This window comes from Sycon ciliatum, chromosome 1 (assembly GCF_964019385.1).
Source record: "Sycon ciliatum chromosome 1, ocSycCili1.1, whole genome shotgun sequence".
Classification (NCBI taxonomy): domain Eukaryota; kingdom Metazoa; phylum Porifera; class Calcarea; order Leucosolenida; family Sycettidae; genus Sycon; species Sycon ciliatum.
Window position 1 is genome coordinate 50778394 of NC_088643.1, and position 18408 is coordinate 50796801.

Below are 18408 nucleotides of genomic sequence, written 5' to 3' on the forward strand. Positions count from 1 at the left end.
TGTCTCCGAGAGGCTGGTTGGATGCGGCACGAGACTCATCAGCATAATGTCATGTATGATGTAGAAAATTACTAGAAATGTCCCAGTGCACACAGCATGACTGGCCCCACTCCGCCTGCAGCATCTGCCCCACAGAACACCATGTACTACGTTAGCTGATGTTGAGCACTATCATCCACATCCAACAGCTGTGGTACGAAAACCTGCTATCGTCGACATGCAGGAGCTAGCCTGTATCTACACGCAGCACTGGGGACGCTGCTGGACCGAGAACAACTTTCGACAGTCCCATCGTCCAGCTGCTCGGGCACAACTATGGCACGGCCAGTGGATCACAAGTACACGTTTCCACACACACAGAACCACAGCTCATTGTCCCAAACTGCAGCATACTGGAACACACGCACACACACACACACACATACACACACACACACACACACACACACACACACACACACACACACATTGCATGCACCAATCATCAGCAGCATGCAGGTTGCAGCATTTAAAAATAATAGTCATAGAAATGCGTGATCAGGATGTTGCAGAATAGTCAAGAATCACGACTGAGGAAGATTCCGTGCGTCAACATAGTCTCAAATGGATCAAGTCCTCAAGTGGAATTGCTTCAAGAATGGTGTACAGGATTCTAGTTGTGCACTTCATGTGCCAGTGAGAATATACAGTATTGGGTCACACAGTGATCGTAAACACTCTCAAGATACCGGCCTCAAGCAATGATGTTCAAACGTGTGCTCTGTAGCGCGGTGGACGCGGAGAGCCATTCAAGGGAGATTTCAAGCCGAGCCACAGCTGCAACTCCGAGAGAACCGGACTTGCATGCGTTCTCATTGCTTTCCCATCCATCCAGAAAATCTGCAACAAGCACATGTACATGCAATGATGCATAACGTAATTATTAACGTTATCAAGCAGAGAACACATACAACAACGGTATGGTGTGATAGCAAACAATAATATACCCAGTAGGGTCAACCTTGCGAATAACAACCCTCGATCGGCCATGAGAAAAGTGTTGTTGCTCGCCAGTTGTTGTTATCCGAGAGGTTAAAAGTATACAGTCCAGTGCCGGGTTACATGCTCTGAAGATAATGTCGTTAATTGCGAGTTGTTTTAACCGAGGTTGACTGTACACCCAGTAGCCTATGTTACAAGAATACAGTCACACAGCCTATGTTACAAGAATACAGTCACACAGGCTATGTTACAAGAATACAGTCACACAGCCTATGTTACAAGAATACAGTCACACAGTCTATGCCCAGAAGCCCATGTCCAGGAGCTGACTGTGAAGAACTTCGGTTTGATTAGAGGAACAACACGGTACGAGTGTGTCCAGAGTAGTACGTATGCACTTTTAATACTAGTTTTGTACAATGTCTTTCTCTGGCTTACGGTATGGGGGAGGTCTAAATACCCTTGGGGCCACCAGTGTGGCTCATGCTAAATGACTGAGCCTCATGCTCTCTTCACAAATATGTTGAGCTTATGAATGGTTCGGGGTGCCCAACGGACAAGTTTTTCGTATACAGATATTTTTGGATTTTTATACTGGAAGTATAATGGTATTGTAAATCCAAAATATATATTCGGTCAACCTTGCGAATAACGCCCCTCAATCGTGCAAGAGAAAAGTGTCGTTTTAAGAAGGCTAAAAGTATGGATCAAAATTAATAGTCTCTCACTTCCCCGTGCTAATTCAGCCGCATTTACCAACTCTCCTCTGTTTTTGTCCTACAGCTTTTGGCTGCATCTTCCTCAGCATGTTAAGATATCAAAATGTCTTTCCAGCTTTAAAAATGCACTCCGATCGCATAATGTAGTACGATAGGATCTCCCTGCTGGATTCTTGTCTATCCTTCTTTCTTCTCTTTTCTTGCCGTGGTTGGCTATCACCCTTCTCTCGCACTTTGCGTGCCAATTGGTCATGGACCACGAGTTGAGTGAAATAAATAAATAAATGGTTTGTACAGTGGATAGCAGGTCTGAATAGTGTGTCGTTATTCGGCGAAATTTCGCGAGGTGTTGTTACACCCGAGGTCGTTATTCACAAGGTTGACTGTGTGTGAACTCTATGGGGGGGGGGGGGGGGTAGGCACGGAGAAAATTTTAAAGATTTGGTTTCAATTAAGAGTTCTTGGAGAACTGCTTACCTTCTTCGGCGGGAAGTATTTCAGCCAACGGATCAGAGCTGACAAGATGGGAGTAGTTTCAGAACAGCGATGCTCACTGACAGCTACAGCTAGGCTCCGCCATACACGCTGTGGGACCACACCACCTTGTCGCTCATCACTGATCCATGAAGACATGCTCGGCATTGTGTTCTGTAAGCAAACAAAGAAGTGAATGTATGACACAGCATGGTGGAGTTAGATCAACATTAGCATTGCCCTGGATTTCTTCAAGATTGCTACTATTGATTAAAAAACGGCATCTGGTACAAGTACGGTGTTGTTGGTTTGACAGCATGAAACAAAGTGGAGGACACCATGTTCGGAAACAGTGACCTTAATACAACCATCCACGGTTGTTGTTTCCGAACACGTGTCCTCCACCTTGTTTCATGCTGTCAAACCAACAACATGTGTGAACTAAACAAGGTTTCTCTAATAATAAGGCAAGTACGGTTTTGTGGCAAAGGGACGGTGTTTCAACTGGAGAAACGTAACATATTGCCCAGTTTGCAACAGGGTTACCTTGCATGGCAATAGCATTGTCGTCTCAAGGTCGCTGAATGCCATGATGAGGTGGGCATGCGGAATTAGTCTCCACGCTCTCAGCGGTGCTTTATCAGACTGCAAGTATGACATGGACACATCGATGATGTGCGGCGGTGTAGAGAGGCGCGATGAAGTGGCTGTGTTGCTGGGCTCCGTCTGTGGACGCAAGCTTGGGAATTTACTCATGTACCTGGTGACGGAGATAATCAACACAGAAACCCGAGGCCGAGTGTCAGAGATACTACACACCACATGATACACCAAGGGTGAACAGTGGTTTGATCCAGCCAGGGTAACTTAACCTGGGTTCCAGCCAGGGCCGGTACTACAGTGGTTTTTTGTTTTGTTTTTAAAGAGAAGGTTCCAACCAGGGTACCATAGCAGGGGTTCCAGCCAGGGTAACATAACAGGGGTTCCAGCCAGAATAAACATGACCGGAGTTCCAGCCAGGGTACCATGACAGGGGTTCCGGCCAGGGTAACATAACCGGGGTTCCAGCCAGGGTACGACAGGGGTTCCGGCCAGGGTAACATAACCGGGGTTCCCGCCAGGGCAAACACTACAGGGGTTCTAGCCAGGGCAAACACTACAGGGGTTCTAGCCAGGGCAAACACTACAGGGGTTCTAGCCAGGGCAAACACTACAGGGGTTCTAGCCAGGGCAAACACTACAGGCGTTCTAGCTAGGGCAAACACTACAGGGGTTCTAGCCAGGGTAACATAACCCGGGTTCCAGCCAGGGTAAACACTACAGGGGTTCTAGCCAGGGTACACACTACAGTGGTTCCAGCCAGGGTGAATGCCATACAGATGAGCCCAGGTGCTCAGATACATACACAAGTACAGCTGTCAGCATTGATATGATGGTAGCATACCATGCGGCACTCACCAATCTACGCCTTGCAGGAATGACTCACTGCTGAGAAAGGCAAAGTCAGGTGGCAAGGATCTGCTGCCCTGGCCAGAGGTGGGCTGCGATGCACCAAACACTTGCGGGTGCGTCGTCAGCTTGGTGTACAGAGAGGTGGATAGGTCTCTGTCGTCACCAGTCATCAGTACGGTCGGTAGTGTATAGCATTTCTTACCGCTAGACATCCAACCATTGTAGAGGCGTACTTCAGAGCACGGATCCTGGTACCGTGGAAACACAGAACCGGCACAAATCAATACTTGGTCACATCACAGATAGAGTTCTCCTCAATACACCATCGGGTTTCGACATCCTCATCCATCTGCATAATTATGTTCTTAAAGCACTGACATGGCACAATCAGAGCAATCCGACACTAAACTGCCCACATAGGCAAACAGGCTCTCATTTGGTGTTGCCGAACTTTTGTTCCCTTGCTTTCTTCTTTCTTGTTGCCTCTTTACTCTCTTTGCATGCCAAGTGTGTGTATAATATTTCTTTCCTGACAATTATTTGTAAAACTATGAAGTGAGTGCTTTGACTTGAGTGAGTGTGATTGCCTCCGGGGCCAGCTATTACAATTGTAACAAGTGTAGCATTTTCAGAACCACAATGCCGGGATGCCCATGTAGTAGTAAGTTTGTTACACATACGTCTACACACCAATTAATCGCCGAGGGTCAATCAGCACGTCAGTGTGTTGGCCGGTGGCTAGCACTAACCTGCCAAAGAGGATCCTCCTCTCCCGGATTCAAGTCAAAGTATTCCTTCGCAAGCTGAGTCGGTGCTACTGAAGACAGCTCCAGGTTGGTGTACCTCGTGACGAACTCGAAAAGGCTTTCGAAAAGCCCTATGGCCAACTTCTCACCACCGTAGTTAACGTAGTGGCTCATGAAGATAGAAATCTAAGGACAATAAGACAATGATATAATAAGGCCAGAGTTAACATGACACCTGCTTTGTACAGCAACGAAGGTTTAAAAGACTATTACATTTTTTTTAACGTGTTTGTTGAGCCAGCTGGGTACTACAAAATAAGTTATGTTTGCAACAAGAAATGTTGTGTTAGAATTAGAGACCAGCACTTTGTGCCGGGACATGTCCAACTGCAAGTACAATGTAGGGCAGCAGCCATCACATGGTTCACATCATCACATGGTTCACATCATCACATGGTTCACATCATCACATGGTTCACATCATTCGCAGCACACGCAGCACACTATTTCACGGGTCACCTTTGTCAATCTTAGCTCTGGCCCGTTTTTGGAACAATAGGCGTTGCAGCTGTGTTGGTGGTGTATGGTATTCACTGAACTGCGGACTTGCGAGCAGTCACCTCGCCATTTTGACGCAACTGTCCACAGGCAGTCGGAAATCAATAACTGGGAGTGACTCATGATGCATTGCTGATCGATGGTCTGGTTTGGTTCGGTCTTTAATGTCAGGTGGCCTTTACACACAGGTAGCAATGTATGTGGATGTATGGTCTGGTCTGGATCGGTCTCTAATGGCAGGTGGTCTTTACACACAGGTCACAATGTACATGTATGTAGATGCATGATCTGGTCTGGATGGGTCTCTAATAACAGGTGGTCTTTACACACAGGTCGCAATGTATGTGGATACATGGTCTGGTCTGGATGGGTCTCTCATATTAATGGTCTTTACACATTACAGGCCAGACCTCGCTATAACGACCCCCGCTATAACATAAACCTCACTACAACGTACACATGTGAATGTCCCTGCCGAAACCGCATCACTTCTGTACAAAATTTCCTCGCTATAACATAATCCGCTATAGCGTAATGTTCGCTATAACACACTGTTAGCTGGGTCCCGGGCGCACGGAGACCTCAGCATAACGTAAAAACTCGTAAAAATGACTACCGGTATGTAGATCTACACGGCATGCATGCCTTCTCGCGACGAATTCGAGACTGAGCCGTCCACCTCGGAAGCAGGGAGTAGTAAAATACCGGTATTTTACTACTCCCATGACTTTTTATAGGCTCTAATCTTGTCACGTGTACAAGTACACGCACTACATGACTCTTGTCACCTCTTTGCTGACAAGCCTGTACACATCTTTGCTAGTCATCATCATACCTGTATGTAAAACAGTATAGTTGTAATCAGTATCTTTGAGTAAGTGAAGAGCGTCATTTTGACATACATATTGCATATTGGCGTGCCCAACTCACTATAACATAAACCTCGCTATAACATAATTTCTCCCATCCCCCAGAGATTACGTTATAGCGAGGTCTGACCTGTATGTGGATGCATGGTCTGGTCTGGGTTGGTCTCTAATGACAGGTGGTATCTTACTGACGTGCTTGCATGACACCAGTCACAATAATCATACTTACTGGGTTATCCACCAATGTCTGAAAGAGCTCTCCTCCATTGGGCAGACTGAACAGGCGCTCTGCTCCACCGGGGAATGTGGAGCGGGTCAGCGTGTGCGAAAACAAGCCGCACGTCTGACGCGGCAGCACCTGCAACACGACAAGTTAGACGAGCATGGAGACCGAGTGCACATGCTCACCATAACCGGCTGATCACAAGCAAGGCAACACGTTTTACTTCTACGTTTCTCGTCACCCGTGCGCATACGATTCAGGAGTCTGGAAGAAGAAGAAAAACCGTGCTGCACTGTGGGGACCAGCACATGCACAAATTTTGGCCCACGCTTGCCGTGCATGCTACACAGCACAGTACGCTGCAGAGCACTACTACCACGCTTGTCGGAACTGTGCCGGAAGACTTGCTGTTCTCTCCGCAACTGTCGGGGGACACTCTCGCTCCTGTTTTTCGGCAGAATGGAAGAAGGTGAGCTGTTTTCCTTTAGAGTCGTTCGAGGATCGCGGCCGTTTGCTTCTCTTCTAAAGTGGACAATTGTTGATGTCAATGAGTACATGACAGTATGTGATGTTTCCGTCAGCTGGGGAAAAAGATGACCAACTCTGATGCCGTAACATAGGAATATCTTGTTTGTCAAGGGTCAGTGCTGTTGTCTGGATAGGATGCCATCGAGGTCAGTGCATCACAACGAGTGGCTCGCCTGTCCAGGTTTGTGTTTTTCTTGACGATTGTTCTCCCTGAAATTTCGCCAGCACCATCTCAGCGGGGACGAACAAAATGTGTTTTCTGTGCTGATGTTAGGTGCCCAAGCTGCTTCTTCCGCGAAACCACCGGGAAAACACACGAGTGATGATACTCTTCGTGGTCACGGACTATTGGAGAACGATATCATCGATTGGTTGGCAGTTGCGAAGCTCAGATTCCTCAAATCGTTCTTCGGAAATTGCGCTCTGTCCTCTTCGGGCTCACGTCTGAACGTGTTGAACGTCTCCAGGTCAGAGGGGGCGCTGTTCCTGCTTCGTTTGAGCCCCTCCTGAAGAAGGACTACAACAACCCTGGCAAGCATGGCCATAAACGTTTGCCTCCTCTCTCCAGGACTATGATTGAGGAGATGAGCCAGTCTGTGTTGGAGCTGTCCAGTGCACCAGCTGTACAAGTAGCATCTAGGACAACAGTGCGCGACGGACTGAGGTTGCTTGCCAAGCAGCTGGATAAGTACATTGTGTACTTGGATGGCGCTACAGCTCGCATGAACAGTGTGAACGAGAGTATGGAGCCTGTGAGGTCCACTGAATCTGGTGCGGCATTCAGCACGAGTCCAAGCCGCAGAGAAATGCCAACTGTATGGTGAAGTGGAAGCTGCTCAGAGTAAGTCCGAGCCATATAGCTGTGCTGTCCACCTGAATGATTTCCTGCCAAACAATCGAAGGGAACGCTACAAGTTCATCCATGGCATGGAGTTTCCGTTTCCCAATGAGCTTTTCTCCCACAACCCTGGTAGTAATGTTGGTTGCCTTTGCTGGGCATGGAAAGTACTGGTGGACCCTGCTGACTCCAATTTCACTGCAAGTTTGAAACTAGTCAAGCAATGCAAAAAGGATGTCCCACCACTTGCTACCCGTGCGATGAGAAAGACCTTCATCGAACGATATCAGATAGTGACGGAGTGCAGCCCTGCCGTTTTGAGGAACATGTTCCAGTTTGTCTCCGGAGATGTAGCCCAGTCATCCTGTGCCATAAGCAAGGCTGTCCAGGAGAGATTAGCGTTTGCCCTCGACGCTCAAGACCCCGACATCGTTGTTGATCTATGTGCCCTGAGTGAAGGCCGTCAAGGGAGGTATGCTGCATTCTGGGTGGAGTGTGGACAGTTCCTAGCTGACCAAGCCATCACGGCTGTTGATGACAGGCGCCATGGACAAGTCATGCACATGGCAACAGCAATCTCAACCCGTGATCTTATGGAGCAAGATGGCGAACGCCTGCCCGAAGACATCCCTGTTCCCGGGGAGTCATGGTTGAGATTGCAGTTCTGCCCGAAGAATACCTCCTATGCTGCTGCTTGTCACTACACTGGAAAGCTAGACATCAAGCACATGGTCCAGGCTCGACAGCTCAGCCACAACCATGTCGACAGCCACTACGCCGCTGCCCAGTTCCGCTACATTAAGGAGTTTGCCGTCATGTTCCAGGACGTTTATAGTCTTGTGTGCTTGGATGAAAAGCTTATGCTAAAGGTGGGTGGGGGGGGGGGGCAGATTTCCCAGTAGCTGCTGTGGACAGGGGCTGTGTTGGTCGGCAAAGATGTTGCATTCGTTGTTGCTGATCACGACTTCACGAAGGTCAAGTTAGTGCCATCTGTTGATCTAGCTGCACCACTTCCCGTGCCCTGTCCCTGATGGTGACCACTACAAGGCCTTCAGTGATGTGTGGAGCACCCAGACCTCTGGAGAGCACCGTCCTTCATTGAAAAAGGCAGCTGGAGATGGAGCAGCAAAGACAATTCCAGCCACGACTATCCCGCTTCGGAAGGAGAAAGTCCGTCTAGCCGTTAAGTGCTCTGAGTGTATGAAGCCGCGCTGTGTGTTCCCAAAGTCCCGTCTGACTCGAGGCTGCATTCGACAACTCGACCTTTGTTTGTGGTGCACCATTACTCCTCCCCCCCCCCCCCCCCAGCCACGCACTCTACCGTGTTGCCGTTGTCCGGGATGGACTGACCTGCTCGAGTGAGGTTTCTTCAGTCTACTTCTCATCGAAGTGGTTCCCCGATGTCTGCTATGTCTGTGGATTGACGGAGCCCACAGAAGTTCCCGCTGCAGTGAAGGCACAGTGCCAAGTCGCAAACCCAGCGTGTGCAGCTTGTGCTGCCTCTGGCAAGTCTGTCAGGAGCAGGAAGCGCGCAGCGAAGCGAAAGCACGCAGACACGGAGGACGCTTGAGCCACACCCTTTCAGAGCAGTGGCATGTATTTTAGTGTTTGGTGTTTGATTTCCTTCTTTTGCCTTCCACAAGTCTGATTAGTACTAGACTACTAGTACAGTACCTAAAGTAATCAGTGTTGTCCATTTACAGCTGCACTCATGTACAGCTGGACTCATGTACGGCTGTGATGTCTGTGAGTGGAGGCATGGGCAAGGCAGCAACGGCCCTCTACAAACGAGTGGCCTCTCTGTTGGCGGCGAAAAGAGGGGAGCAGTACTCTCATGTGATGGCTTTCATCAGGTGCAGGATCGCTTTTTCCCTCTTGCGGTCCTGCATCATGTGCCTACGAGGGTGCAGAAGGCTCTCTAGCCAGTCTGCCTTGGCTGTGGGTGATACCTCTGCTGCGCTGGCAGTGGTAGAGGCCCGGGTACCGGCTTAGCGTGCACGAGCGGTAACAGTGACTGGAATATTGACTTGAAGTTGAACTTGCTGCTGTTTACCTAAGTAGGTAATATATATACATTATTATGCTGTTTTGTTTTTTTGCGTGTTTTTTCTTTCTGATAACCGCAATCAATAAAACTAGCTGAACCGACATTTGTGTACTTTATTCATGCAATGTAAAAACTGTGGAGACGATGTGCAATAAAACGATGAAAATATGAAGAAATGGTGTAGGGAATCCATATTTTTTTCCCTACACCATTTCTTCATATTTTCATCGTTTTATTGCACATCGTCTCCACAGTTTTTACATTGCATGAATAAAGTACACAAATGTCGGTTCAGCTAGTTTTATTGATTGCGGTTATCAAATTATTGTCTCCTCGCCGTGTGTTTAAATATTTTTTCTTTCTTTTTTTCTTTCTAGAACTTAGAGTTGAAGTTTTTGGAACACTTGGGAAAAAATATTCATTGTGTTTATTTTGCCCGTAAAAGAGGCTGACTACTCATGTACAGCTGGACATTTACCTGTACTATACGGTAGTCCTGTTTAATAATAGGATGCCGTTTTCCTGCTCACACTAAATATGATTTCTGCCTTTTCCAAATTGTTTTTCTCAGGTGAATGGCAGAATGTTCCTGTTTCAAGGTGGTATTCCTACTAGTTGCTAACTTTGGATGCTATTTTACACGGTGTATTGGTGCATTGGTGTATTGGTCGATTCTAGTATGACCAAAGGTCTAGTCATTTTTCAGTCATTTATTTTTTTATTTTTTCCACCTCTCGCATACGGTTTTAGATATTCGGGTGACGAGAAACATAAAAATAAGAACGTGTGGCCTAACAAGAGCTGAACACGTATATACATTGCTCTGTACATTGCTCTGTACATTGCTCTGGCATACATTACTGTTGTGTTGATTAAAGTAACCCGGCGGCGGGCAGTGGCGTGCCAAGAGGCCATGACAATCCTCACCAAGCCATGCTCAAATCTCCATTGGTCTCACACTGTAGCCGGAAAGAAGCGCTCGTTTCACTGGGAAACCGTTTGCGCAACAGATTGACTACGGCTTCAAAATGTATGGTACCGGAAGTTGCACACAGCGATCGAAATATAACTAGAGCAAGTCGTAGTGTAGCACAAAGCTCTGTTGGTTGCCTGTTGACTATTTCATGATCAGCATTCAAGCCGTCATCAATCCCTTCCTTCTAAGCTTGCATTCTTTCAAAGATTTCGACGCAACCGTCATCAACCGTATAATTGCATGACATCTTGAAACATGCATCCTGTGAAGTAATACCATTCGGAGATCGAAATGATGCACAGAACTGGGTGCAAGGACCAACGTACCCTGATGCCCATGTAGCGGAAGCCTCTGCGTCGAAAAGCAGGCTTCAAGTGCAGATACTCTTCGGTGGAGGACACGGTTATGTTCCACACTTCTCTCCAGGTCATGTAGAGAGGCCTGTGCGTCGGGTAGATGCCACTGTGATGCGGTGATACAGCGTATCCAGAGTCCACGGAGATGCCATGTTTCTAAAGCAGCAACAATACGCAACAGCACCGTTAAGGGGGTAAGCATCAATACTGTGCAATCGTATAGCAGCACCCTGATAACAGTCCCTGGCATGCAAAAGTAAAATATCTACTGCACTCTACCATATATGGTAATGAATTACAAAATTAAATGATAGTACTTGCGTGTGCCTTGGCTAACTAAGCTGTAGATGTCGTGTTTCATTTTATCGGTAACGTGAAACTCACGTGCTTTGGAGGTAAAATTCTCCAATGACATGATCCGAGAGAGCTCAAGAATGGAGGAAGAGTTCACCTCAGTCTAGTCAGGAAGCCATTGAGGCTCCGAGGGTCGATTTGGCCCTTTTAATCTAGGGCATGAAAAGGAAGCCCCATCTCATTATGCTAGTATTAGGGAGATGTTAGATGGAGGTGTTGTGTAGGGCGTGCAATGCATGCATACCGAACTGCGAGATTTCTTTGGAAGTTTAGTTTAGCCAACATCAATGCATGATTGTACTCATTCAGTACCAGTGTAGCCAACACCAATGCATGATTGTACTCATTCAGCACCAGTGTAGCCAACACCAATGCATGATTGTACTCATTCAGTACCAGTGTAGCCAACACCAACGTATGATTGTACTCATTCAGTACCAGTGTAGCCAACACCAATGCATGATTGTACTCATTCAGTACCAGTGTAGCCAACACCAATGCATGATTGTACTCATTCAGTACCAGTGTAGCCAACACCAATGCATGATTGTACTCATTCAGCACCAGTGTAGCCAACACCAATGCATGATTGTACTCATTCAGTACCAGTGTAGCCAACACCAATGCATGATTGTACTCATTCAGTACCAGTGTAGCCAACACCAATGCATGATTGTACTCATTCAGCACCAGTGTCGCCAACACCAACGCATGATTGTACTCATTCAGCACCAGTGTAGCCAACACCAATGCATGATTGTACTCATTCAGTACCAGTGTAGCCAACACCAATGCATGATTGTACTCATTCAGCACCAGTGTAGCCAACACCAATGCATGATTGTACTCATTCAGTACCAGTGTAGCCAACACCAATGCATGATTGTACTCATTCAGTACCAGTGTAGCCAACACCAATGCATGATTGTACTCATTCAGTACCAGTGTAGCCAACACCAATGCATGATTGTACTCATTCAGTACCAGTGTAGCCAACACCAATGCATGATTGTACTCATTCAGTACCAGTGTAGCCAACACCAATGCATGATTGTACTCATTCAGCACCAGTGTAGCCAACACCAATGCATGATTGTACTCATTCAGTACCAGTGTAGCCAACACCAATGCATGATTGTACTCATTCAGTACCAGTGTAGCCAACACCAATGCATGATTGTACTCATTCAGTACCAGTGTAATCAGTACATGTACATGTATTACGGGCAACACGGCGTGTACCTTAGCAAAGTCTTTGTTGCGTAACAAGCTAGATTTCAGTTTGTCGTAGGTCATTAGGTGAGCCTTGGTGTGGTTGTAGGTGTGAGGAAACCAGGCAAATCTCTCCGCATTGTCCAAAACAAACCGATCGCCGGCATTCTCACTCTCAATCGGACTGGATTGAAATGCACCGCCGACATAACCCAGGTAGTACTTGAAACCTGGTACTAGACATTGTAATCGTTCCTGACTTCTTAGCAGTTCCTGGAACACCAAAACCAAAAGCACATACACATATGTATACACAGACACACACAGACACACACACACACACACACACGCACACGCACACACACACACACACACACAAACACACACATAATAATGAAGGTAGTGTAACATGCTCAGGCGCGTGCCCCGTATGGGTTCCTGGGTGCCCGGAACCCCCCATTTTTCGCTCAAAATGCAGGATTTTGCTTCATTTTTTGAAATTTTTCCCGGGGAGGCCCCCGCACCCCCCCCCCCCTTAAAGGGCACCGGCGCACGCGCCTGATTGCTTGGCAGCCTAGATTACTGTAATCTCAATCTCAAATACATGTACAGTCATCGTCATGTACATAATACATAGGTATACAGCAATGCTAGTACAGATGCGTGTACAGTGCAAAACCAGAAGTGAGTGATCATGGTAGTCTGCTTGGAACAGTGAGGGTGCCTTTGAGGGGGGTAGACAGCCACCCCCGGCCCCACCCTCCCACCCACACACACACACATATACACAAACGTCAGCCCCTGGAACAGGAAGTAGAGCAGCTGTATACATGCCACCACCCCACCCACAGGAAACACATGTACGTGCATATGGTTTCACATGCAGACCATGCTGTGCGTACATGCACATGTTAAAAAGGCCAGCGTGAACACCTCCATGCATTCAAGCACAGCTGCTCGCATGCACACTCCGCCACTCTACTATGTACACTCCACCACTCTACTGCTCACATGCTCACATGCACGCTGCACCACTCTACAGTACTATGCACAGCAACATAAGTATACTTATGTTGCTGTGCATAGTACTGTAATGACTGCGCGAAATGATGACTGACAAATTGCCCGTATTGAAGGACAGACTTTCCATGCCCAGAGAAAAGTACCTTCTAACTGCACACACAGTGGTCTACTTCCACTGCTCAAAATAGTGCTCCATACTTGCATACAGTGCTCGATACCTGCGTACATGTACAGCTAACAGTACTGTTACTTTGCGAGTAGGGATTGTTTGAGTACAATCAGTCATGCAACTGACAATAATATTCACAAGCAAGGCATGATTGCATTCTGAGCATTTTGAGTACATTCTGGGGGGGGGGGGGGGGGGTGACAGCTGATTCAAGTACCTGTCAACGTGGTGGTGGTGGGAGGGGGGGGGGGGGGGGGGGAGGAGCTGGTGTGATTCATGATCGTACTTTGACAGAGGAATGAATTTTCATTTTGTCTTCAAATGAATATACAACACCAAGAGTACTATAATAGATGCATGCAAGTGAGACTGTGTGTATGCTACATGCATGCAAGTGAGACTGTGTGTATGCTACATGCATGCAAGTGAGACTTTGTGTATGCTACATGCATGCAAGTGAGACTGTGTGTATGCTACATGCATGCAAGTGAGACTGTGTGTATGCTACATGCATGCAAGTGAGACTGTGTGTATGCTACATGCATGCAAGTGAGACTGTGTGTATACTACATGCATGCAAGTGAGACTGTGTGTATGCTACATGCATGCAAGTGAGACTGTGTGTATGCTGGTGGTGGCGCACCTACCGATGCGGACACAGTTTTACTTGGCCTCACGCAAACCGCGCACGCACACACACCACACACACACACACACACACACACACACACACACACACACACACACACTCACACGCCCCCCCCCCCCCCCCCCACCACAATATACCCAGCCTACCTTCATATCGTCAGAGGATGGCTTGCTGCCGAAATGCCCCAGGAACACATCATCAATGTCGATCTGAACTCGCCGCAGCAAGTCCAAATGCAGCTCACCGTGTGATGCATAACGCAAGCTGTCCAGCAGCATCAGACGCATCATCCACGATGACATGGCGCTGCCTCCAAAGACCACTGACCGCCGCCGGTCGGTATCATGTGAGCATGATGCGGCCAGCATTACCGGGATGTCATCCGGCGATGTTCCTGTGAGTAACGGTGTGCAGTGGTCAGCGCCACCGCTGTGTTCAAGACTTGTGAACTCGGTTGTGGACAAGGGGAATGGCAGCGTCCACTCGCGAGCATTCTTCCGCATGATGTAATGTACAGGAGATGTGGCGGATGGCTGAACTGCCTTGATCCTGGTTGGGGACATGACGGTCAGTGGAAGTGCATCCGAAGGCAGCACGCTTGCTTTATCAGCACCGTCCCCGATAATGTAGACAGCACCGACAGAATGCTGTTGCGGCAGTCTCAACAAAGATCTACATGCTCGGCCTGCAGAGGCACATAGAGCGTGCAGCTCATTAAAGATGATGCTTGCAACCTGACCAAGCTTCAGCCTATCCGCCACGCGTTGTAGTGTTTGCCTTGACTTAGTGCGCTGGACAGTTACGGAGACAAACGGGATGCGGTGCTTCTGCAGATACTCGCCTATTGTCGTGGGTATCGGGCTAAGCATCAGTGTACGATTCACTGGCGTAGCCACTTTGCCAGTCACTGCAGTTTGTGCGCCTGGCTCAGGATGCTGATGCCTAGCAGTGGAAGTAGTATGATAAGTTTGAGCAGGGCTTGAATCGATAGGCGGCGAAACAAGGAGAACATACTTTGATTTCGCCAATCGTGTGCCGACAACGGGCTGGCTGCTGCGGTGGAAATCGGTGACGCAATCGGCTTTCTCTCTTGTGCCCGTTCGGCTTTGTGATCCCACAGCTGTGCGGACAGGTCCAGCATCTGTGCGTGAAACAGCGCCATTATCGCCATGGGACACTTCTGACCCAGCACCCGTAGGTTTGTCCTCGTCTTCACTGGACTCCTCAGGCTGCTCATCAGGAACAGTGCCGTCATCATCTTCATATGACTTCTCCAACTCGGCCGGCTCAATGCTCTGTGCAAATAAGTCTTTGGACGCAGTGCTCAGTCCGGTATGGACCACGACCTGTCTGAAAGCAACGCTCTGCGCTGCGTCATTCTCCTCATGACTGGTGCGCGAATCCTGTTCCTCCTCAGATGTGGACTGGTGTGTTAGTGGTGGTAGCAACACTTCGTCCTGGGCTTGCCATGCATCCGCATCACTGACCGCTTCCTGACCGATCACCTCTGCATTTGTAGCAGACCTGCCCCCTTGCACAGCAGCAACGTCCTCTGTGCTGTCATAGTAGCCTGGCCGACCCCTCGCACTATGCCGTCCTCCTGGTGCACTGCTGAACCAACACACTGGACTCACAGGCGTATGCAAGCATAGGTCACTCAGCATCAATGCGTAGAAAAAGAGAAAGCTGCTGACGAGCCCTGCGATCAACGCCGAGCGCCTACTCCTGGCCGACTTTGAACGACTGATGCAGGTACAGAGCGCCATTGCCAGACTGAACTGGCTGGAGTAGGTCTACGTCGCCCCGTCAAGGTCGTCAGCGCAGAGCTCGCGAGAGTGTTACTGTGTTAGTTTCCGCGCCCCTCGTCACCACGCGCCTGTCAAAGCGACCAGTTTCATGTGGCAAGCGAGCACGAGCCATATTTCAACCACAGGACCATTACTAGAGCCAGTCCCCGTCTACAGACTCAGTTCGCTTGTAACGGCCAAATCATCTTCTCCGTCAGAGAATTGATGATCCAACGAAGTGAGTATGGACAAGAAAATGCTCGTAGAGTTGAAAGATCAGGGGAACGGAGCTGATGTATTAGTACAAGTCAGTACATTGACTGTACAACAGTAGTGACGGTATGTGCCGGTAAACGGCGAGGTGGCATGCAGTCAGTGTCCTAACCTACAAAGAGTGGTGTCTTGATTGAGAGGTGACACCCCTGACACGAAGAGCATGCTCCACTCTGTTTCCATCACCTGCACTTAGTCTTTATAAAATATTTTAGTCTTTACAGTGACTATACTTGTAGTGCAAACACCGGTATGGTGAAAACACAATGTTCTTATTTGTTAGGAAGCGTCGCGTCTCACCCATGGCCCAGGCTGTGTCAGTAAATGTACACATCCGCTCCATCATGTGCATTACATGGATCCTGGATCCTGCGCCCGTGTTAGCATTGATGATCAGTGGCACATGTGCCAGGGCAGGTGTTGTGGAAGGCAGGATGTCCCGCATCTACCATGATGTACTGCGACAGCCCCCAGTGCCAGTGGCCAGGCATCACCGTTGCGTCCAGCGCGATCTTGCATATCCGGTCACAAGTAGATCTACACTACAGACTACACCGTATAATAATGTCAATGACTGATTATGTCATGTAGACCTTCTGACTGTCTACACTACAGATACTAGATAGATACTGACAGCATGTTAGCTGCCCGGGATCTAGAGTTCTAGACTACATACTTGACTCTTGAGTCCCTTGAGTCCTTGACTCAGGACAGTCAGCCTAGTGCATACTGGCAATAGGCAATAGTGCTACAAATAGCCGGGGAATCTTTAGTTTCATACGGATTTTTTCATACCGTTTTCCGTGTGAAGCGCGCTTCACACGGACTGGACTCCGTGTGAAACGTGACTGAGCGTAGATCTACGGAGTACATGTGGCGGGGAGTTCGAGCATGCTACGAGCATATTTTTAGTTTTGACATAGTTTGACATCCATGTCATTGATTGTGCAACATAGTCATCATCAAGTAGTTGCCCGTACTACAAGAGTCTTTTGAAGAGGCTGCTTAGGTCTACGTACAGTAGATCTACAGCTCGACAGAATCTAGAACCGGTGCAACGACGACGTTGCGGACGAAAAATCCGTGTCAAGCCCTACAGACAGTTGTCTACACGTCATCAGTACCACCCGGTACGAGCGTGTTGCCTGTACTGTAGGGCTACCGGCTCCCGGATCCCTGTCACCTGTGTCAAACTACTTTACTGCAGTTGACACGGAGTTTGGTACGTAGTTCCGTGTAGCAGAACCTCTCTATGACATACAATGTCATGTATTGCTGGCAACTGAAATCCGACCCCCTTGCCGGCGTGGCGCGCCGGCAAGGGGGTCGGATTTCAGTTGCCAGCACTGTACATGATGTCCTACTAGCCTAGTACAGTAGTAGAAGACTACACACAATCATCATGATTGTTGCACGTAGTCGTTGCCAACTTGCCACGTCGTTGCCCGTTGGTAGACCAAGCATAGAGACTTAGAGTTGACGTAGCGATAGCGCCTTTGCCAGATGCAGAACGCCTCGGTTTGGGGACACAAGTCAAGAGAGTCACAAGAGTTCATCGCACACTACGATGGCATTTACATGTACTAGTACTAGTCTTGTAGTAGTGTACTGACAAGTGACACTCACTGAGAGTGTAGTACCCCATGACATTGACATGCCATGTACTGTATGCTGCAGTATGCCAGTAATCATTCATGGCAATGCCCAGGCCAGGGAGTCGTACATATACTGTAAAAGCCATAATTATAATAACGAAGTGCTGCTCTAACGAGTTAACGAGGAGAAATCTGTCGTTAAAATAGAAATCGTTATGCAGAAATCGATACATACGTATACTATACTGTCCTATTGAGCGTTGAGAATAAGTGAGAATCGTTACCTTTGGTACACGTAAACCAGTCAATTCTGGGAAATCGTTAAATATGCGCCTCGTTAGAATAATGGCTTTTACAGTATTACACAAGAGAGAGATTGGAAGCTTTGTTACAACTCTGAGTTTCACGTATTTATACTGCCTGATGATGGTAGTAATACGTGAAACTCAAGAGTTGTAACAAAGCTTCCAATCTCTCTCTTGAAAGCTCTGCCCTACAATAACATGGGTATTGAGCACTCTTCGGACAGTGAAGCACATGTCACACCACTTGACTACATAATTATGTATTATAAATTAT

The 18408-nt window shown here is 48.0% G+C and overlaps 1 protein-coding gene across 1 annotated transcript; it reads right to left on the reverse strand.

Moving 5' to 3' along the window:
• Window positions 1–493: 493 nt before the first annotated feature.
• On the reverse strand, window positions 494–16883 carry LOC135830923 (bifunctional heparan sulfate N-deacetylase/N-sulfotransferase 2-like). The gene is made up of 9 exons (XM_065343146.1): window positions 14321–16883; window positions 12364–12606; window positions 10738–10923; window positions 6029–6157; window positions 4376–4558; window positions 3633–3874; window positions 2721–2934; window positions 2178–2348; window positions 494–879 (listed from the first exon to the last, which is right to left on the reverse strand). The coding sequence occupies exons 1-9, from the start codon at window positions 15938–15940 to the stop codon at window positions 748–750; spliced, it is 3120 nt and encodes a 1039-aa protein (XP_065199218.1). The 5' UTR covers window positions 15941–16883; the 3' UTR covers window positions 494–747.
• Window positions 16884–18408: the final 1525 nt, after the last annotated feature.